The sequence below is a fragment of the Acomys minous genome, assembly GCF_964271855.1.
Source record: "Acomys minous genome assembly, chromosome: 13".
Lineage (NCBI taxonomy): Eukaryota > Metazoa > Chordata > Mammalia > Rodentia > Muridae > Acomys > Acomys minous.
The window spans coordinates 96,295,906-96,318,448 of NC_140495.1; the positions used below are offsets into that span (position 1 = coordinate 96,295,906).

The 22,543-nt window shown below is 47.5% G+C and overlaps 1 protein-coding gene across 7 annotated transcripts in view; it reads left to right on the top strand.

Annotated features, from left to right (window-relative positions):
* RHOBTB1 (Rho related BTB domain containing 1) overlaps positions 1-22,543 on the top strand; it is a 114,078-nt gene that overhangs the window by 63,645 nt on the left and 27,890 nt on the right. For 6 of the 7 annotated variants that reach the window (XM_084751992.1, XM_084751993.1, XM_084751996.1 and 3 more), the window contains 2 exons: positions 9,988-10,189; positions 11,131-11,234. In XM_084751992.1, the coding sequence (XP_084608118.1) occupies positions 9,998-10,189; positions 11,131-11,234 (296 nt within the window). In that variant the 5' untranslated portion in view covers positions 9,988-9,997. Of the gene's footprint in view, positions 1-2,599; positions 2,722-9,987; positions 10,190-11,130; positions 11,235-22,543 lie in introns of all 7 variants that reach the window. The other variant, XM_084751997.1, reaches the window with a different exon arrangement.

Below are 22,543 nucleotides of genomic sequence, written 5' to 3' on the forward strand. Positions count from 1 at the left end.
AACTCTCCAAGTTATCTTTCAGAGATAAGTTTTCCATATACACAACTTCCTAGCCTGATTCAAACTGATTAGGCCAACTGTGTTTGTTTGTTTGTTTGTTTGTTTGTTTCCTCTCTCATTAATATCCCAGGCTGCCCTGAAACCCTTCCTCTACCTCCCAAGTGCTGAAAATCTGTGCTCATGACACCACATGGAGCTTACCTTCCTCTCTTCTGGTCTACCAAGTTGCCCTTTGCTCCATCAGTTCTACAGAACAAATATGACCTGGGAGACGTGTTTTGACACGCAGCCCTTTCATCAGCTGCGGTCCCATCGCAGCCTTCAGTCCTGCATGTGGAAGGGTTTCTGTGTTCCACCTGCCACTCACGAGCCCAGCCGCTTTTTCACTTCTGCTATTTACTACCTCCCGTGTGTCTTGTTTTGTCTTGTCTTGTTTTTAACAAGGAGCCTCTTATGTCCTTCACAGGCTGCCTTCGTTTCTCTAGTTTCGTTACCTGCATAACCTCAGTTGCTATTTGCTTACACGGTGTTTTTCATCGTCTTTTCTTCTGTTATTTCTCATAGAAGATCTATCTGCTCTGGGTTTTGTAACAGGCCTCATGTGTCTCCCTCCATCCATTAAAAGCAAAGACAAAAACGGAATGGCTGGGGACGGAAGGATATGCTAAGTCCCTCTGGCTGGCCTTGGCTCAGAGTTCCCAGCAGCCACCCAGTTCCAGAGAAGACAGAAGCCATTGAGTATGGATGGGACAGATGGAGAGACACTGGAGGAGTGAGATGAGGACAGAAGTGAGCAGCATCTCAGCTCAGAAGAGTCTCCAAGGCTCGTTCCCACTTGAAAACCGCCCCCTCATACCATCCCTCCCTGCCCTTGCACTACAGCCACCACACCCCTCACAGCACCTAGATCAGCAGTTCTCAACCTGTGGGTCACCACCCCTTGGGGGGGGGGGGTGGAGGGGGAGTCAAAGGACCCTTTTACAGGAAGCACCTGAGATCCTCAGAAAACACAGGGATTTGCATTAAGGTTCATCACAGGAGCAAAATTGCAGTTATGAAGTAGCAACGAAAATTAATTTATGGTTGGAGGTCATCATAACTACAACTATATTACGATGCATTAGGAAAGCTGAGAAGCAGTGATCTAGATGGCAAGGCCTAGTGGGAAGCTGGGACAGACCAGAAATCTCCGTTCCATGCTCAGATCTCTGTATCTGGCCATCTTCAGCAGGAGGCCATGGGCTACGCCATGCTCAGGACAACACGTTCTCTCTCAGAGGCCCTCCACTGGCCCTAGCCACATTCCAGGTCATTCCAGCTCTCATGACTCCATTGCTGTTATGAATGGTGAAGAACATGCCATCTACTGCTGGGACTGCTTCTTTCCCATTGAAACGGACCAGCCCCGGGCCATGAGTAAATTCCTCGCTTTGGCCCCAGGGAAGGGATTTGGCAGGTGTCCTTCAATTTCTGGCCTATGGCTCTTCCCCATCCTTCTTCCTGGTACTGTAATCGAAACCAGCTAATTGCACTCTGTGGCGCGGCCTCCTTATCCGTTGCAGAGCCATTCTCCGTATCTCACTGGTTCATATGCCTCCTTCCTTCTCTTTTGTAGCCCGGTAGTGACCCAACGAGAAGGGCTTGGAAACCCTTTGAAGCATGTTGCTAATGTCCAAAAGGCAATGAGAATTTTACTGTACCTTTATATGTAACTATTGCTAAGATTTATCAATCGGCGATAGGTGTTAGAGAACATTAGTCAGCCCACCCAGTTCTTTTCTTGTTCCCAACCAAATAAATCCCTTAGCGCCTCCTGCCTGTGTTTGTTGACACTCTTTGTCCCTTGAATTGCCATTTGGTGGAGGGACCTGATCTTGAGCCTCATGGTTGCCATGGTAACGGATGCCCTTCCCGCTGGGGGACAGTAGTGGGTGTGATGCCACCTGCCAAGCACTGCTCTCAAGATGGGCCACAACAGATGTCCCTTAAAGTGTTCCTCTCACCCACCATGGGCTTAGCCACATGCTACTCTCAAGGCCACTGCGCTTAACAACCAGCCAGCAGAGGCAGAGACAGAGGCATATTTCCTAGGAGAGTGGGGCAGTTGAATTTCTGTGCCCGCCTCAACGTTTATTGAAAGGTGCATGTGGGTAAGGTACTGTGAAAATACTTAAATATTAAAAGACAAAAGTTCTGACAACAAAAAACTGTGTAGTCTAGAGATGGAAATGTGGCTCAGTCGGTAGAGTACTCGTGCATAAAGCCCAAAGGCATAAATCTGGCACTAGGGAGGTAGAGACAGGAGGGTCAGAAGTTCAAGGTCATCCTCCGCTACATACTGAGGTGGAGGCCAGCTAGGGCTACATGAGACCCTATCTCAAAATGAGAATAAATGTGTATTTCTGGTGGGGGGTATAATCAGAATATATAAAAATGTAATTATCTGTCTTACAAATTGGCATGCAATAAACACCCCAGAAGATAGTGTATGAGGAAAGACTTTTGGGGCCTGTCTACTTGATAGGATCCCACCCTGGACTAGAGACAATCTTTTCTGTCATTGTCCCCTTGCCCTTTCTTCTCTCTCTTCTTGTTGCAGCCTTGTGATACCAGTGGCATCTTCTGAAAGCCCATCAGAGCCTGGTGTTCTTCTGCGGAAACACTAGCCGCTTTCCCAGAGCATTCGGAGTAACTCCAAACTCCTGGCTGTGGACTAAAGGGGTGGGTGACCTGACCCATGCCCGCCCATCACACTATCTTCTCCTGGCCCTGTCCACTGGAGAGTTCCTGAGCTTTCTGCCTTGTAACTCGGAGCCTCTCAACTTCAGGCAGCAAGAAAACAGAGCCTCTTCATAGAGGCCTATTCTGCAAGCCTACACTAAGGCTCGCTCTCTCTTGCTCTCTCTCTGTCTCTGTCTCTGTCTCTGTCTCTCTGTCTCTGTCTCTGTCTGTCTCTGTCTCTGTCTCTCTCTCTCTCTCTCTCTCTCTCTCTCTCTCTCTCTCTCTCTCTCTCTCCCTTTCACAGTCTTCTGGGAACTCAGCAATTCAGTATGCATTTGACTCTGAAGTCCTGGAGAGCAAGCCTGCCCCTTGACTCAGTCACTCACTCCTATACCCCTACAGGCCTTCAGAGACGTCTGAGGTTGGTTTTCCTAAGGCCCGGAAGTAGAAAACGGTTTCAGTGGATGGGTGAGGATGAGCCACAGCGTAAGCAGAGCCATCCAAGGGAGTGTTCCATGGCCTACCTGTAAGAGAACGTAGGCCGAGGAGACTAGAACGAAGCACAAAGCCCAAGCTGGGGTGGTTAGATCTAGTCTGGAATTTCAGGCTAGGAGGTGGGGCAGGGTCTGTGTGTAGCTTAGGCAGGTCTCAAAGCTGACATCCTCCTGCTTCGTCCTCCCAAAAGGTAGAATTTACAGGTGTGTACTACCAAAATGCAGCATTTTTGTACATCTTTTAAGGTTTTGTTTTTAATTTCACGTTGTGTGTGTGTGTGTGTGTGTGTGTGTGTGTGTGTGTGTGTGTATGTGTGTGTAAGAGAGAGACAGACAGAGACAGAGAGAGAGAGAGAGGGAGAGAAAGACAGAGAGAGAGAGAGAGAGAGAGAGAGAGAGAGAGAGAGAGAGAGAGAGAGAGACTTACACATATACATGCCAACAATCAAGTGTAAAGTCAGAGGACAACTTTTGAGAGTCTGCTCTCTCTTTCTGTCAGGAATCGAGCTCAGCCCTTTACTCAGTGAGCCATCTCACTGGCCCATCTTTTACATTTTTTTGGTTGGTTGGTTGGCTGGTGGTTTTTTTGTTTTGGTTTGGTTTGGTTTGGTTTGGTTTTTAGAGACAGGGTCTCTCTGTGTAGCCTTGGCTATCCTGGACTCGCTTTGTAGGCCAGGCTAGCTTTGAACTCACAACAATCTACTTGCCTCTACCTCCCTGAGTGCTGGAATTAAAGGTATGCGCTCCACACCCGGCTTATCTTTCAAGTTTTGTAATGCCTTTTCTTTTTTTCTTCAGTGTGGGCAGCTTAAGTGTAGCTGAGCTAGAAGAGAAAGTTCATCTCCATTCCTGGCTCATCTCCCACACTGACCTTGCTGTTATCATGGGACTCAAGGAAGGTCCATGAGTGAATGTGTTAAGAAAGCACCGCTTCACTTCCCTGGGTTTCCTGGCGCTCACCCAGCCTCCCACCCCTGCCCCTGAACAGCATCCTGTTGTTTAATTTTCTTCTCACCAAAACATTTAATGAAATTTAAAATGTTGTGGATGGAAATGACAGTTCTGCTGACTTGGGTGACTTTTCCCCCTGGAGACCTAGTCTGAGCAGCCTTGACTGGTAGGGCTAGTCTGGCCCGGATTGCCCCTACCCCAAGGCTGAACTAGTACTGCAGTACAGCCCCTGCCTGCGTAGATTGGCAAATAGAAGAGTACAGCCCAGCACCCTCTGCAGAATGGAAGCTAGGCTGTCAGCAGTTGGCAGTCTCTCTTGTGCAACTCCCAGCATTTCCCTTTATTCCTGTCAATAATAGAAAGTTCTCCATTTTTCTTTATAACAGACTCCTCAAATACCAGGATCTTTATTCTGCTGATATTTTTTTTTTTTTGCTACTCACCAACATAAACAATTTCTTCTGTTAAGGATTATTTCTTTCTCACAGGAAGCTACCTGTGCCTGAAGCTGGCAGTTTCAACTTCTACTTCTAAGCAAACTGCTCCTGGGGCCTTGATCAGAATAACAAATTCAAGAGAGGCAGAGGAAGTGATGATGGGAGAGGCAGCACAGCCCAACAGTGATTGCTCTAAATTAATTAAGGAACCCACGGTGAACTGGCCTTGACAAATGACAAACCCCCACCCCCACATTCCCTAAGATCTGAATTTCTTAATGGCTGAGGAGTCGTGCAGCCTCATCTGAACTATGTGCACTGAACAAACAGGCCTATCCCGGAGTTTCCTCTCTATGTGGAATTATGGGGACCAGACTCTAAGGCCACAGGGTGACACTTTTCTTGGGAGCCTGTTTCATCAGGAAAGACCAGGCACCATAGAGACCATCATCTCAAGGGCTTAAGGTGGGCAAGGTACCTACCACAGGAAGATGATTGGGTTGAAGAAGATGCCAGAGGAGCTGAGGTCATGTTCTGACATGGTTGTCATTTTTTGTTGTTGTTTTTGGTTTTGGGTTTTTTGTTTTGTTTTGTTTTGTTTTCCCCAGGGCTGACAGAGAGACAGACAGACAGACAGGCAGACACAGACACAGAGAGACAGAGACAGCGAATGTGCGTCACAGTCAAATCAGGGAACTTTGGACCAGAGGGCACAGTTAGGGATGGCGTATGGATGAAGTGTATCACACATTAGCACACGGCTAAGCTCTAGAGATGTGTGATGTTACTGAGTGAATGAGGTGGGCGTTCGGGAGGTATAAGCTTTAGCTAAAGTCGATATGAAACCTTAGACACTTTTGCTCTGAGCATCTGTTAGTGAGGCAGCGGAACAAACTGGTCCCTGGAAAGGAAGGGCAGTTGGGATATCTTCTGGAGGTAATACCTGAAAACAGTTTCAAGGTATAAAATTTTATATAAAATTCAATTTTTACAAAATTATAAATAAAATAAAATAGAATTTTACAGATAAGCAAGGAGTGGGGGAAAGGCGGAAGAAGGGATGAGACACGTAGTCGGGTCCCAAACAGCGCTTAGAATTCAAGGATGCCACTGGGAGGCTAAACTGTGCAGTGTTGAGGTCTGAGATGACAAGGCTAGCCCAAGTTACAGGGGAAGAGCAAGGGATGGCCCCTCGGCTGGGGGAGAGGTGACTGCCGTGTATTGCGAAGTCCTGGCTTTGTTGTACTGACTGTGGGACGCTGGCTGGCATCCGGCCGGGATGGGAGAGGGTAAGGTGCTGCTGGTGACAGCAATACCCCAAAAATGCAGCCAAAGGGGTGGGTGGTTTGAGCATGAAGAGAGCCATAGACACTGAAGCGAGGAAGCTAAAAGGCTGGAGCATAGAACAACCAATCCTGTGGACCGAGAGCAGAGATGGGGTCAACCTGAGAGGGAGTGGCCCGTAGCCCAAACCGTGCCAGTAACAGCAGGGAAAGCCTGGGATGGCCACACCAGTGACACAGCTCTGGGGACCGTGAGGACTATGGCCACCACATGAATGCAGGTCCATCTCACGAACAGTGGACACTGGGCACCCACAGCCGTTTCCTCTAGCTGTCTTCTGCCGCCAGCCACCACATCTGCCTGCTTACTTGCCAGCTGTGAAATAAATTCACCACTTCTGACATCCAGACAGGGTGGGCAGACGCCTCGGAGTCTCGTTTTAACCCTCAGCCTCCGCGTCCTCCGAGCTTGTTCAGGTAGGAACTGCAGTGACTGGTCACCGGGTTTACAGCTGCTGCCTCCACCACTCTAGTCTCCTCAAGATATCTAAAGCCAAAAGAGTGCTCGAACAGATGAGCAGGATTTACAAAGGTGAAATGTACTAAGTCTGTTAAATGGCCGCTCTTTATCACTCCCACTGTAAGCAGACAGCAGTTACCCAGATGGTCCTAAGAACTCACTCAGCCACAAACCGTGTAGATGAACAGACCAAAACCCATTGCAAGTAGAAAAGGGTAAAATTGCTTCTTTTTGCAATTGCTTCCAGGATTGAGTGTCTGTCTGTCTGTCTGTCTGTAACTTAGGAGCAGCTGATTTGTTGGGGCACTGGGGCGGCATGACTTTGCCTCTCTGGCTGTAGTTCTGAATTATTACAATACTCTTTTGGCTTGTCATATACATAGAAAACAAATCTTTACTCTGAGTGAAATGTTCAGGTTGTTGGGGAGTTCAGTAGTGCAAACTCCACCTCTGCGGCCTGGGTGGGGCTGTGAGCAGCAAACTCCACTTTGCCACTTAGTCTCCCTCATCCATGACCCTCTCCTGCTCGTGTGAGTCAGTTTGTTCTGACCCTAAATAGATTGCTAGGATTAGAGCCCCAGCAATGGGCGGGCTTTTTTGTTTGTTTGTTTGTTTTGTTTTGTTTTTACCTTTGACATCCAGGGTTTTTTTTTCTTTTAGAATTATATAAATATGACCTAAAAATCAAGGACAATTTTTTGCAGCAAGAGCCTGAATATGAAACATAATGGGTTTCTGTCCACCTCAAACACATATGTATGTAAAAGCAACGTGGCTATTTATGTCACCAGAATATTAATGATCTACGTGACTTGGGAAGTCCTCTTCGGTCATCTGTAAGAGCCACGTTGCCTGGCTGACAAGAAAACCAATTCTATATCTTTAGTTTCTTATCTTACTTGTCCTTAAATTCAAGCCTCTCTCTAAATCATCTGTCTTTCAAAATCAGAACCAAATCTGCTGACAAAGACTGAGATTTTTCCGCCACTTAGAACGTTCAAGGCAATGTGCCTCAGTTTCAAACAGACATACATGATAGGCTCCAGATGAAGCCGGTTTACTGGCTTGACCCCACCCCCTTGGCAACATCACCAGGATGTTGTCAAATAAGCACTATTGTTTTGATTTGGGGTGTGTGTGTGTGTGTGTGTGTGTGTGTGTGTGTGTGTGTGTGTGTGTGTAAGCTAGCTATTCCTCCTCTTGTCTTAACAGCCTTCAGTCTCCAGAGAGTTATCCTTGAGTTGGCGTTCACAAAAATCCATCCTCTGGGGAGCTCTCTGTCAGCACCCAGTGTGTGATGGATGTGTGTGAAAGCCTTCTCTCTGACTCTGTTTTCCATGTCCCCTGAAAGAACCCATCTTCTTTATCAGGGACTCAAGGGCTACACCCAGAACTTAAGCATCAGTCTACTCGACTCTCTCACTGACTGTAGGAGGTGGATTTTGCTGTGATTGCCTTCGGAAAAAGACTGAAAATAAGGAAGTAAAGCCCCGCCCAGTGTTGGGGGATAGGAAAGGAGTAGCTTAGGATTCAAACTCACTCCAGCTCAGGAACCACTGTTCACCCCACCATTTGGGGTCATTGAATCACATGATCCTTGGTCGTGCCTTTGTCCCAACCATTGGGTACATTTAGCAAAATTTATCTTTGGTCTCTAGACACCAGGTAATAATAATAATAATACCCTATCGAGTATTGAAGAATCGCTCATCCAGTGCCAAATCTATGCTTCTGCTACACAGTTTTCTGTTAAACAAGGGAATAAAAATGCCATAGAATTGTAAGACAGACTGGTAAAGAGATCAACTGAAGTTGGGCACAGTGGCACATGCCCGTCATCCCAGCACTCAGGGAGGCAGAGGGCAGGGGGAATCTCTGTGAGTTCGAAGCCAGCCTGGCCTACAAAGTGAGTCCAGGACAGCCAAGGCTACACAGAGAAACTCTGTCTCAAAAACAAAAAAACAAAAACAAACAAACAAACAAAAAAAAACAAAAAAAACAAAAAGGAAAAAAGAGAGATCAATTGAAGGAGCTACCACACCTCTCTGATCATCAGGATCAGACTTTGGTTTTTGTGCTCAAGATGAAAAAAAGAAAAGAGAAAAAAAGAGCACCAGGAACTGCTATTTTCAGCCTCTTCGCGCTACATGAACCACAGGCCAAATCCTGACCAAAACCACACATCTGCCCCCTCAAATCCTTCCCGAAAGGCCATTCTCCACCCACAGGTTTCACAACTCCCGGTGACAATTTCGCTATGGATGCCACACAGCACTTCGGGCAGGACTGCTGCACCTACAGGCAAGACCCAACTGTGAGAAGACAGTGTCTGCATTGGTGGACACTCTCCATCTCTGTCTTTACCATCCAAAAGATGAATCCCCTCCAGTCAGCTGACTTGAGTTCTACTAGGTTGCAGTTAGGTATATGGCATAAGGCTCTTTACTCTGAACCTTCTTCTTGGTTTTTTGTTTTGTTTTAACCACAGCTGGTAAAAATAATTGCCAGCCATGAAAACGACCACCTGACCAATTTGCTCAGGTTGAACTATCTCAAAGGGCCAGTTACGACTCACAGAAATCTGGCAACCTCCTGACCACAGTAAGATGAGTGTGCTCTCTGCTGTGTGGAGGGCCTGGCTGCAGAAAATAAGGGTGTAACCGCAGCTTCTCTTCTTTCTCTCGAGACTCTGTCCTTTTTGCTTTGTTCGTGTGTGTTGTGTTGTTGAGGCGGAGCCTGGGCTAGCCTTGACCTTAACACTCCTCCTCCCTTGGCCGGACGAAACCCAGGGTTTGGAGGGTAAGCCACCACACTGGGTCTACAGCCGCCGCCTCTTCACCTCCCTCAGTATTTCAGGAAGATCTCCCAAGCTTTTGCCTTCCTGGTGTCTGCCTTTACCCTATGCTCCAGATAGATCCCCTGATGGAAACCCCGAAGGGAAGGAAGTACTTTTGTACTGCTAGCTTTGGTGAACTCTCTCGAAATACTTTGCTGTATCGGGTCCAGGCACTATAAATAGTGAATGGGTGTGAGTTAATTTCATAAGCACGTCACAGTTCAACCCAGAGCTTCCTGTTCTGTATTGGGCAGTTGTTCGGCCTGTGTTTTGGTTTTCATCTATGAACTTGCACGTAACTCCTCAATGGCAGACCTTGGTTGGTTAAAAGACTGCAGCAGGGGTGTGGGGAGGTAGGAAGCTAGTATTTCTTGGGCAGCCAAGGGCAGAGGTGTCAAAGCTCAACTTTACAGGTGACCAGGATCATTAGCTGGTCAACTCGTGTAGCTCGGGAGCTGTGAACATGTGCCAGCGGTGCCTGGACGGGTCTGCAGTAGGCAGGTTATGTTTAGAGAAAACCAAGGAGAAAATAACACGTTCACCAGAATAAACTGTTCAGGGTCAAAATAACAGTGTGGTGTTTTTGTTCTAGTGTGAGATATAAAAAGAAAGCTTGAGTTTCACTTGCAAACTTCTTGCCTGTGCTTGGGCACCTCCAAGGACGCGGCTGGACAAAGGCAAATTGTTGTGAGTTGCTGTGGAAAGCCTCGGCTTCTCTAATGTGCCGCCTACCGTCTTCTTACAGAGCTTTATAAATGGACACTGACATGGACTACGAAAGACCCAACGTTGAGACCATCAAGTGCGTGGTTGTAGGGGACAACGCTGTGGGGAAGACGCGTCTGATCTGTGCGCGAGCATGCAACACCACACTGACCCAGTACCAGCTGCTGGCCACCCATGTGCCCACTGTGTGGGCCATTGACCAGTACCGGGTCTGCCAGGAGGTAAGGTACATCAGGTTTGTCCTGAGTTCCACAGCCAGTTCCAGGCCAGCCTGAGCTACTTTCAATACCATGCCTCAAGGACAAACAGAAAGCTGAAACCAAATAGTGAATTGCCTGGCCCAGTGGCCCAGGCCTCTAATCTCTGTGCTCTAGAAGCTAAGACAGGAGGATGGAGAAATTTAAGGCTAGCTTGGCCTAGATGAAGAAAAATGATAAGAAGGAAGAAAGGGAGAATGGGAGGGAGGAAGGAAGGAAGGAAGGAAAGAAAAAGGAAGAAAAAATTTAAATAATGCTTAACTCATCACTGCTCTTTGCTATTTATTAGTCTGATTAAAAATAAATGACCTGTTTGATAGCAGAAGAAGAAGAAAAAAAAGAAAAGAATAAACTTGAAGGTGTGGCTATAATAAACAAAGGAAGTCTGAGTCATACCATGGGGAAGGTGATTTAAGTGCTGTCTTGTGTCCCGCTACATGGTGGAAGGGCCTGAGGGGTGCCTGTTAGCATATAAGCAACTTCAAAACCTGCCTCCAGGTTGCTTAGCAACCTCTGACGTCATCACCTGCAGTTGCCATTGGGGAGGGGGCATGCCCAGGATAAAAAGTACAAACCCTCCATCCATCGCTAATCCCCCATCCATCGCTCTCTTACTTTCTCTCTCTCTCTCTCTCTCTCTCTCTCTCTCTCTCTCTCTCTCTCTCTCTCTCTCCCTCTCTCTCTCTTTCTCTCTCTCTCCACCCCCCCCACCCTGGGCGTCCCTCCCTCTTCCTTCTCTCCCTATGCTTGCTTCTATAATTAATTAATCTCTCCATATTCCTATCTATTGCATGCCATCTCGTTTTTAATCCTAACAGTGTCCCCCTTCGGAATATTTGAACATATCCCACCCTCCCCTTCTTCCATGCCCCCTCTCTCACATTCTTCCTTCCTGCCCCTTGCAGGTCCTGGAGCGGTCCAGAGATGTGGTTGATGAAGTGAGCATTTCTCTCAGGCTTTGGGACACCTTTGGAGATCACCACAAAGACAGACGTTTCGCATACGGCAGGTAAAACAAGGCCAGGAACATAAGTGGGTGGTTGCATCCAGTTTTCTCTTCCTGTCCAGGGTGGGGTTAGGACACCAACCACAGCCCAATCACTCAGCCTTGCGAAGTGCTGGGCTCTGGGCTGTGCCTAGGAAATTAATAAATGGACAGTATTGTTTCCTGGTATCAAGGATAAAAGTTCTCATCACTCGGAAAATCCATTTTTGAACCTCCAAGCTGGCCAAGCTGGGAAGTTTGCAAGACAAGTTATCAGTCTGGTCCTCCAGTTCAGAGTCCCTTTAACCTTTGCCTTCGTCCATGGTATTGGCTTTCTTTTAGAATGTGCTACCTGATTCGGATTTGAAGGTCACTCAGAAAAGAAAGAAAGAAATCCATCTGAGAAGGCCGTGACTACTCCAAAATGAATGGAAACATTCATGCCTGGGTTTTGGTTTTTCTTTTTGTTTTCTCATTCAAAGGGGAAAAGAGAAGCCCAGTCAAAATGCCTTCTGATGGTCATAGCACCATCTTCTATCCTCCACCCCTCTGTGCAGTCTCCCCGAGAACTCTTACAGCTCTCCGGACCCACAGAGGGCGATTCCTAGTCCTCCTTAATGTAAATTGTCCCATGCTGTTTGATGTTAGACTGAAGTAGCATCGTTTAGTCATCCTTGCCTAATACAACGTGACCTCGGAGAGGCAGATGATATCCTCCCTCCTAGATAAACATTCTGGAAGGTTCCCCGCTCTCCAGCCCTGGAAGGTTTCTAACACGCCACACCCACAAGTGTGCCCTTTGCTTTTCATCTGGTAGCACAAGACAGGTCACACACCCTTTACTCATTTTCAGTCAGAGCAGCAGACAGCAGTGATGGCCTAAGACGTCTTTAAATTTCTTTTGTTTCCTTTCTACACTGCACTGTGTTGATTAATTAATTAATTAATTAATTAATTCTGTTGAGTGTGTGCACACAACAGGGCAGATGTGTGGAGGTCAGGGGACTGTTGGCTAGTCTGGGTTATCTCTTCCCACTATGTGGGCTGCAGGCCTCGAGCTCTGGTCATGGGACTTGGCAGCACGTGCCTTAACCAACCGAGCCCTTTTACTCCTGTGTCATTTCTTCCTTGAGACAAAGAGTCTCGCTCTATAGCCCATGTTGGCCTTGAATGTCCCATCGCCCCCTGCCTCAGCCTCCTGAGTGTTGGAATTGCAGGCCTGCCGACTTTATTAGTGTGTCTAAAATGATGGGTAAACTGTTGGGAACATTTGCTTTTCCCCCTGGCAAGTTCACCCGGTTGGGGGAGGGGCAGGGGAGTCTGCAATTTAGACCAGTTTGTTCAGGGACGCTCCGAAAGAAGGAAGGCTGTGGAAGCAAACAATCTCTTGACAATTTCATAAGTGCACCTAGGAGGTATTCTGATTATCCCCAGCCCCACAGGCTCTTCTATTGCTCTCCAATTCCTGTCAACCCCCTCCTTCTAATAATTCCCTTTCCCAGGTGCCTGTCTTGTTTGTTTGTTCTGTGACCCACTGAGTTTAGCCAGGACCCTCTAGGGCATCTCCCAGTGCACGTCACCACAAACACGTGGAGGGTTGGGGAAGCTGGTTCTCTCTCCTTACACCATGTGGGTCCTGGAGATTGAACTCGGTCATCAGGCTTAGCGGCAAGAAGTTGTTTCACCTGCTGAATCCCCTCCTTAGCCAAACCTTCTACTTACATTCTTTCCTCCTCCTCTTCCTAAATGATCCATGAGCCTAAGAGAGGATGCTGTGAACCTCTGTCTGTGCTGGCTGAGCTGTCACGTGACTCCCCACCCCACCCACCCCCCAACACTTCAAGCAGCCTTGCTTCTCTGCATTCACCTTCTCTGCATTAAAAAAAAATCACATGATTTTATTTTTTTTATACTTTATTAATTTATTCTTGTTACATCTCAATGGTTATCCCATCCCTTGTATCCTCCCATTCTTCCCTCCCTCCCATTTTCCCCTTATTCCCCTCCCCTATGACTGTTCCTGAGGGGGATTACCTCCCCCTGTATATGTTCATGATAGGCAAATTTGTGCCCAGGGGTCCCGCTGAAACTAAGGCACCAGCCAAGGACAATACAGGCCGTAAAACTTTAAACCCCTACCCAGATCTAGCCAATGGACAGAACACTCTCCACAGTAGAGTGGAGAGTGGGATATTACTTTCTCACATACTCTGGTGCCTCACCTTTGACCATGTCCCCTGGAGGGGGAGACCTGATGGCACTCAGAGGAAGGACAGAAGGTTACCAAGAAGAGACTTGATACCCTATGAACATGATTTTAAATAGCCCCCTCTTTAGCAGAATTTTTCAACCTAGTAGCTAGCGGGGTTGACTCCTTTCCTTGAAGGCCCTAGGGGTTTTGATGTTGTTGTTTAGGTTTGGTTGTTTTGAGATTGAGGTTTGCTTTGTTTTGTTTTTCTTTTCTTTTCCCAGTAATGTTTTTGATTGTCGTCTGGAGGGTTTTTTTTCCCCCTCTCTTTTCTTTTGCCTCACATTGTTCTCCACATAAAATAATGATGATGATGATGATGATGATGATGATGATGATGATGATGATGATAATAATAATAATAATAATAATAATAATAATAATAATAATAATAATAATAATAAGCCTACTGCCCTTACCACACATGCAGGTTTATAACTACGATTTTTAAAGAAGCATTAGTGTGGAATGGAATCTTTGAAGAAAAGAATAGGTTTTAAATATGGAAAATAAGATGCCGGGCAACAAATATGATATGGAGCAGGGGAGAGCAGGGAAGTGGGAGGGGCACCCAGAGAGGAAGAGAGAATCAAGAGAGGAGAGTGGAAGAAGACCAAGAGAGAGAGAGGTGGGTTTGTCCTTTTATAATCTTGGTAGGGCCAATCCTAGTGGCAAGTGGGTGATGACATCATGGGTTGCTAGGCAGACTGGGGCAGTATGCTAACAAGAGGTGCAGTTGGTGTGAGGGACTTTTAAAATCCCACTCCTTAGAAAGTGCCTTGCAAAAAGAGGCACAGGATGAGCTCAATGAGGGATTCCCAGTAGACTAGCCAGATGTCTTCGGCAACACACGCTTGTGTTTGAGACTACGCAGTGTGCAGAAGCTGCATAGTGTTGACGAGAGCTGCTTTGCTCTTGCGAGACTTTAATGGCCCCACGACCACACGAATGAACAATGGACCTTGTCCTGCCCCCTTGACAGAGCTCGAATTGCCTCGCCCCTCAGTCTCAGCAAAGCAAACTGCTCTTTCCTGGGACTCCATGGGCTCTGGGTTATTGCTCTGTGACTTTGTCCTAATGTCCTGTCATCTGCACCCAGTTCCCACTGAGATGGAAACAGGAAGTGCTCCCCCAGAGCAGCGTGCTGGCTTTGCGGCCTTGGTTCATGTGAGGGGGCCTCAGGCTGCCTGTCTGTTTTCACCTTGCATTTCCTCTGTTCCTTTCCTTGCCCACAGCCTCAGGCCCCACTCACTGCAGGAGAGACTACAGCCTAGAAAACTACCCCATCTAGGGCACCAGCATCATTTTGGAAATGCTTAATGTATGATTCTATGTTGATTTCGTGCCCAGAAAGCTACATTTGTGGGAAATTTTGGTAGCAAAAGGAGTTTCTTTTATTCTGTAGAGAGCTTCAACCAACTCTTCTCACTGCTATAAGAGAGGCATTTAGGATCATGACTTCGCTTTTTAGCTGTTTATTTTTCGTGGAGGAAAAAGCGTAGTTGCAGTTGCAGGTAATCACTTTGGTATAGAAACCTGGTTTTGGGGGCGGGGTGTGTGTACATCTGGGTCTATGTATGTTTACCACATGTGTGTGCCGGAGGACTCGGAAGTCAAAAGAGGGTGTTCGATCCCCTGGAATTGAAGCTGTTGTGAGCAGGGAACCAAACCCAGGCCTTCTGTAAGGACGAACAGTGTTCTTAAGCCACTGAGCCATATCCCAACCCCCAAACTGTTTGTGTCGTTTCATTAGTTGTTTTTGTTTTACTTATGTTCTTGGTGTGAGCCACAAGTTCAATGGGACAAACAACCGGCATAAACTCCGAGGGACTTGGGACATATGCCAAGGCATTTGGAACCTTGTTAAAATAATTAATTGGATTCCTAGGGTGACAGTGAGAAACACCAGACTCGCATTGAGATGCCTCAGACCTCAGTGCTGGCCTCCTCTACTTCTCAGCACAAAGGACCCTTACATGCTACCCCTCCAGTGCTCCCCAAATGACAGGGTCTGGCTTCTAGAACAATTCATCAGGTCCAGTTGGTAACCAGTGGTAGGCAGTTGGCCAACTTGAATTTGAAAACTTTCTAACATGCTTTAGCTATACACAGAATGCCATCGCTGTCTCTGTGGCTTACTATATAACCCTATAAGGCCCCATTTTTGCCAACTAGTAAAATAGCTCCAGAGTCTCAAAGGCCTTCCTAGATCCCAGACAACATGGCAGGAGCTCTGTCAACATCATGTATGTCCCCTCTGCTCGGGAACGCTAGGGAGCAGATGGTCTCCACACCACAGATGAGGAATTGTCCTAACTCCCAAGTCCTGAGTCTCAAAGGGCAGGCCCTCCTACAGCTCTCCAGAACTCGAGGGGTTCCCACAGCTTCCCCTACATCAAGGCACCCCCCACCTCATTTTAAATTGGATGCACTGGAAGACCCTACCACCCCACGTTGGAGGGCAAAGTTTCTGTTTGTTCTTCTGTATTTGCACAAAGGCTTAAGACTGGAAGTGTTGCCCACAGTTTACCTTCTGGATCCTTTGCCCTCAGCAAGGCAAGTTACCCATCCCAGCACAACAGCTGGGGGGAGGGGGGGCAGGGGGTGGTGTCTTCCTCCCGCCTCCCGAGCACCATCCACTTCTGGGTGAGCTTTTAAAGCTCTTCTCTGGATCTCTTCAGATGTCCAGAGCAAAACCATACATAGTAACCATGATTGTTGTCAGCTGCCCTCTTCTTGGCAAGGAAGAGCCTCTTAAAGGGATATTATCACTCATCCCTGGGAATGGCAGGTCAGCCAGCCTTGGATACCAGGCACCTGAAAAGGTTGGCAAATGGCATGAGCTGTACCTTTAGGAGGATCATGGGACGCTCAGACCCTCTCCTCTGAGCCCAGCTCTGTAAATAACTACAGATGTCACCATTTCCTTGACTGATGTGCTCTGGGGGTCAGGTCAGACACCCATGAGTCTGGGGGTGCCAAAGGCGTTAACAACAAGCACAGCATAGTCTGAGCTCCTGCCCGGCGCCCTCCATATCCTACCCAGCCTTGTTGTCGCGGTGACCCTGTGAAGTAAGCTCATTTCACAGTTGAGGAAGCAGCTACAGGAAGGGCTAAGGTCAGGCAGCTGAGAGTGAGCGGAGCTGAGCTTTCCTTCCTGGTCTGGCCACGTCCTCCCACACCGCCTAGCCCGTGGCTGACAATCTGGCTAAGTGACAGACTCATTTGACACTTGCTCCTGGTCTCCTGGCTCACGCTGTCTGTGTGGAAGGTGAAAACCAGTATGCTCCTATCTCCCCAGCTGTGATGCCATGAACTTTATCATTGCGAGTAGAGATGACACATCCAAAGTGTTAAAAAAAAAATGTGTGTGTGTGTGTGTGTGTGTGTGTGTGTGTGTGTTTGTATACTGGGCATTTGCATATGGAGGCCTGTGGGTGGTGTTGGAAATACTTCTTCGATCATTTTCACCTTATTCTTTGAGGCAGGGTCTCTCAGTCAAAACCAGCACTCACCAATACAGCTGCTCCAGCTAGTCAGTTTACTGTAGGGATCCCTAAGCTCTGCATTCTGAGTGCTGGGATCACAGTCGCACCACCGCACCCACGTGGCATTCACATAGGACCCAGGTGTCCGCCCTCCACCCGCATGCTTATATGGCAAGCACTTTAGCCACTGAGCCATCTTACTAGCCCTCAAGGAACGGGGATTCTGGGTAACTGGGGAGGGGAGGGTGTTTTTCCTCCAAAACAGTTAACTGAACAATTCAAAACCACCATAATTGCCCTCGTCACCAGCAGTTCTGTGCGTATTTGCAGTTTAACCGGACTCATTTACGGCATGCTGCATCCTTATAAAGATTTCTCTCGGGCACTGTTTGCTCCTCTGAGGAGTACAGTGTGTGTTTTAAATGATAACATTAATCAGAGCTGCGGTTTCAGTGTGTCTGTTTAGATAAGATGGTTTGGGTTTCGTGTTAAAAGTCCATGAAATCAGATATGGCGTGGATACACTGAGTTTCCAGGGCCTCGTGGAGGCCTTTTAAAATATTCAAGACTCTGGTTGCCCAGTGTATACATCTCTGAGTAAGCTTATGGGCCAATCACAATAGGAAAGGAAAAAACAATGAGAACATCAGTTGAGGAGTCTTTTTGAGTTCACCTGTCCTGCCCAGGAACATTCTGGATGATTTCAGAGTGGCAGACAGCCTGTCGCACCACAGGTATATCAGGAGAAGGTTGGCTGAGGTCAGGACAAAACAAAACGCATGAGTATCTTGGGCTGAAAATGTAAATAGTTTTAGAGACAGGCTTCCTTTCTCTCTCTCTCTCTCTCTCCCACCTCAAGCTCACTGTGGCCCTGCTACTGGCCTTGCCCTTGTTTAAAATGCCTTATTAATCCTGGATTTATCTTAATTTTAAAAAAATTACTCCATCTGGGTTGCTGAGTATTTTAGACCTTCCATGCACTTTGTATCCAAGACAGGTGACCTGTGTTTTTCTCTAGCCTCAGCCCTGAGAGCAGTCCTTACAGAGACGCCAGATAGCAAAGAGAAGAGGGCTACTCAGACCACCACCCAAAGCACAGCTTTTCACGCACCAGTGCCAAGGCGTCTTGGAAGGTTATCAGAGCTCGTGCCCTGGAGGCACCGGTTCTACGGCTTCTGTAACGCAAGGAACTTGACCCAAGTTCTGTGAACAGAGATGAAGGCAAAAGCCTTAGCACTTGTGCTTGTGTGCACCTTGGCACGGTGCTTGTTCTAGGGTTAAGCTCTGAGGTGAGATAAACCCGCCAGTGCTGGCCAGTCCTCGGACGGCCATGAAGCAGGTGGCCCTCAGCCACACGTAGGTGTGACAGTTCTCTTCAGGAATTGTCATGGCATTCATTACCAAGCCTCAATAGAAGGGAAAAATGGGAGCGAGAAGTTGCGATGGATGGGCACTGGGTAGAAAAGTGCATATGCTGTGTGACTCCGTGTGTACAGAATTCTAGAAAATGAAAGCCTAGCTTTCATTGCTGAGACAAACGAGCTGAGAAGAGCAACTCAAGAAAGGGGGGCTTTATTTTGGTTCAAGAAGGGCTGCAGCAGCCCACCTCGGTGGGGAAGCCTCAGGTGGCTGCTCACATTCTTTCTACAGAACCTCAAGTCCCACTCACAGTGACCCACTTCCTCTGCTCTCTGAGGTTCCCTCTCCTTTCCACTGGCTGGAGACCACGTGATCAAAACACATGTGCCAATGAGACGTGGTTCACTTTCAAACCACAACAGGCGGAGTGGATTACCAACCAGCCCACGAAAGCCGGGAGCGATGGAAATGTTATCTTTAACTGTGATCATGGTTTCAGTAGGAATGGCGGTGTCCCAGCCAACCAAATTAGATATACTACAAGTCAATAGTGAACGCTTAACGGATCTCAACTTTATCACCATAAAGTTTAAGATGGAGAAAATGTAGAACTAGATAGAGCCTAGGGGCCGATACAGAAGATGGAATTTACCAGCTCTCACAGCTAATGATGGAATACCATCCTTCTGCCATACAGAGATCCACTGGTTCTCTTCTCCCAGAGTGGGAGCGCCCAGCCCAGAGGCTTGCTGTCTGGTCACAGGGACCATACGTACTCTGAGTGGGTACCACTCAGTGACAGTGAGATAAACAAAACACTCCGTTCCAAGAGTGTTTCCATCTCATCTGTTCTGTCTTCCGCTGCTGTCCGCTCAGACATGGAGATGTAGCAGAAAGCTCTGGAGGGAGGGCGTGGTCTGTGTGGTCTAACTAGCTGCCTTCTCTGGGAACTGGGGTGCTAAGCTGAGGAATGAGGTGTGCTATCGCTTGTCTTTCTGTCTTACTACTCGTCCTCTCTTTCCAACTTCATCTTGCTCTGGACAAATGAACCACATCCCCAGAAAGTGCCTCTCCTTACTATTTTCGTTAGATAGCGTTGTTTTGGTGAATATTCTGAAATAAAGGGTTACTTATATAGATATGGATGATTTTCCAGTTAAAGGTCACTTCTCTGGGTATCCGTTTCCTGAATTTTGTTAGACTACATTTGATAACAGTGATCAAGGTCCAAACAAGCATAGATAGTGGTCATGTGGCCAGAAAAGCTGTCATGTAGAAGCTGGGCCACTAAAGCGTAGCTAGACCCAAGAGAAGTCCCATGAGTGTCACAGACGGATGCTGAGACCCAAGAGTGTCACAGAGGGGTGCTGAGGTGGGCAAAGAGAATGATAATTGACTTCTTCGGACTTTTTTTTTTCCTTTACTAACTGCAAGCTTTTCAAATTGGGTCAAATTTGCAACACCAACTTTTCTGTAAGGAGTAAGAGGAACTTTAAAAAAAAAAAAAACACCAGTTTGGGTTGTTTCTGTATTGGGATTTTCTGAAGAGGAAACAGATTCCAGGCCACAACACTTTTTCTTTCAAATTAGGTAGGTCAAAGGCAGGACAGTGTTGAGTAACTATGTGGTCAGTCATTCTAGAACCTTCTTTCAGAAACACCAGACCGTAAGACAGAGCTGTGAGCCAGAAAGGAAACTCCATCTCACTCTTAACTAACTACCAGCATCTCTTAATCCCAGTCATCCATGCCATGACTTCCTAAAGTGAGCCCAGAACCACACTATACCCTCCCTGCAAACTTCTGCCCCAGGCTGTGAAAACAAGGGACCTGCTTCTAGGCTGCAGGAAGAGGAAGGAAAAAGAGAAAATAGTGAATTGTCTCTTAAAGCTATCCCACTGTCTTCAGATTCATATAGTTGGTATGTCTGTCTGTCTATCTGTCTGTCTGTAGTTTGTGTGTGTTTCTGTCTGTCTGTCTGGTTGTGTGTGTGTGTGTGTGTGTGTGTGTGTGTGTGTGTGTGTGTGTGTGTTGGTGTGCATCTGTCTGTGGTGTGTGTTTGTGTCTATCTGTGGCGTGTGTGTGTGTGTGTGTGTGTGTGTGTGTGTGTGTGTGTGTATTTAAAAGCAAGAGGGTCTCTGTAATTGAGGACATCCCTGAGCCTTAATCTAGCTGTACTCTCCTAGAATTAATCTAAAAGGCAACCTGCTCCTTTTCTTTACATTTCTTCAGCTTCCGGAGGTGATCTCAACCCTGGGGTGAGGGTGGGGGTGGATCATGCAGCCATTGTTCCTCTGGAGTTAGGAAAGCAGCCAACGGATTTTTAAAAACAAATTCAAATCATTTTTAAGAAAGCATATTAACTGGTTAACCTCTGCCCACATCCCCAAGACATCACATGGCAGGCTTCCAGGAACAATAGTCTGAAAAATTGTAAGGGCTCACGTTCTGTTTTCATTCCTTGCAAAAACTCCAGCTGATGCCCTGCCCCACTTCACTCAGCCTAGTTTCGTTTCTTTTAGACTCAAAAGCTGCAGACATCTGTGTAGTCTTAGCATTGTACTCTTGGACATCTCACAGGTCTTTTAATGAGATAAAATAAATCAAGGGAACTTAGGGAGGCCCCAAATCAGGGTCCTAAAAGTGGGCTAGCTCCTGGTATTGTAGGCACTTAGCTGCACACATTATAACTGAGTAAAAGTGAGACATCATCTTGTGCCATTCGGTCCCATCCTGGATCTGGTCTTGTCATTCAAGCCCTGTAGTCATGACCTGCTACCGGTGCTGTGTTCTCCCAAACCAAAGCAAGGATGCCACCACTGATCTTGGGTACCACCTCTTCTCTGGTCCCCTGCTCCTGCTGCCTGCTTTTTCTCCTCCCTGGCCCCTGATCCTTGGCCATTCCATCACCACTTTTAGTCATCATAAGAGTGACATCACCTTATTGAGGTAGAAATGATGTCATGTCGTGCCACTCAGGAACCCCACTCAGGAGCCTACCAGCTCAGCAAAAAGCCAAAGCCACACAACCCCAAAGAGTCACTCCAGCCTCTTGGTGGTTCTGTTTCTCCTCTCTTCCTCCTCCCCACTGTGCTCCAGCAACATGCCTCTTCCCTCAGGGGAAGCATCCCAGGCATGCCGGCCTTGGGGCCTCGCCTTTGCTCTTGCTTTGGCTTTGAACTCTCCTTTTCCCACAGCGAGGCATGTCTGTCCCCCTCCCTTCCTTCATTTATTTACTGAAATGTCAACCTCAGAGACAGACACCCAACCCCCACCACCCACCCCACCCACCCAACCCCTCCCCACCCTCCACCTCCCCCCCCCCCCCAAGGCCTCATTTTCATCAGCAGCTCTATTCCCTGATATTGCTGTCTCCTTCCTCTGTCCCGTGTTCTGACCGGCTCTTTGCCTGGCATACCACCAGTTCTGTGGGTTGCTATCCCTGTCTACCCTCCACTGTGCAGGCATGATAAAAGACAGACACAGCAAGGGCAGTTGTCCCCAGCGTCTCCAAAAACAGCCTGGTATGCAGTGGCCTGTCACTACTATGTATGTGGAAGGAATGGCTGTTCTCTGAGACAGGATGAAAGACAAAGCAAGCCCTGGGTACCTTGCAGACTGAAGAGGATCGCTGAGAAGTCTGGGCAAAAAAATCTTATAAGAGTCCTGGGTGTTAATCCCCAGAGACTTCCCACCTGACACTGCAAGAGACATGGAGGGTTTCCTGGGTCTGCGGCTGACCTTACCACTTGGCACAGGAAAAATGTTTCTGTGGCATTTAGCTTCCAGGGAAACTAAAGAAGACTAGCGAGCGAACGTTGGGATGTGGGAAGAGAGGTCATTGTTTCGGCTTGCCTCCTGCTGCCAATCACGGGAGTTTTTGCACCTATTGGCCAGGCGTTAAGTGAGGCTATTGAAACTGTTCGCTTTTAATAAGTTGATAGGTCGTCACTTGATTTCCCTGTCTTTCTGCTTCTCCTGGTAATGGTTGCACGAAGTGTAAGGCCGAACTGCATATAGTGGGAAAGAACCGGCATTGGGCTGCTAGATGATAGCTGCGTTAGTTGCTTTCTCACTGCTGCAACGAAATCCCTGACAAAAACAACTTAACGGAGGAAGGGTCTACCTCGGCTCACAGTCTGGAAACACATTCAGCCACCACAGCTGTAGGGAGCAGCTTTGAGCCTCAAACTGTGGTAACAAGAATGTCCACAGTCAGGAAGGAGAGAGAGAGAGAGA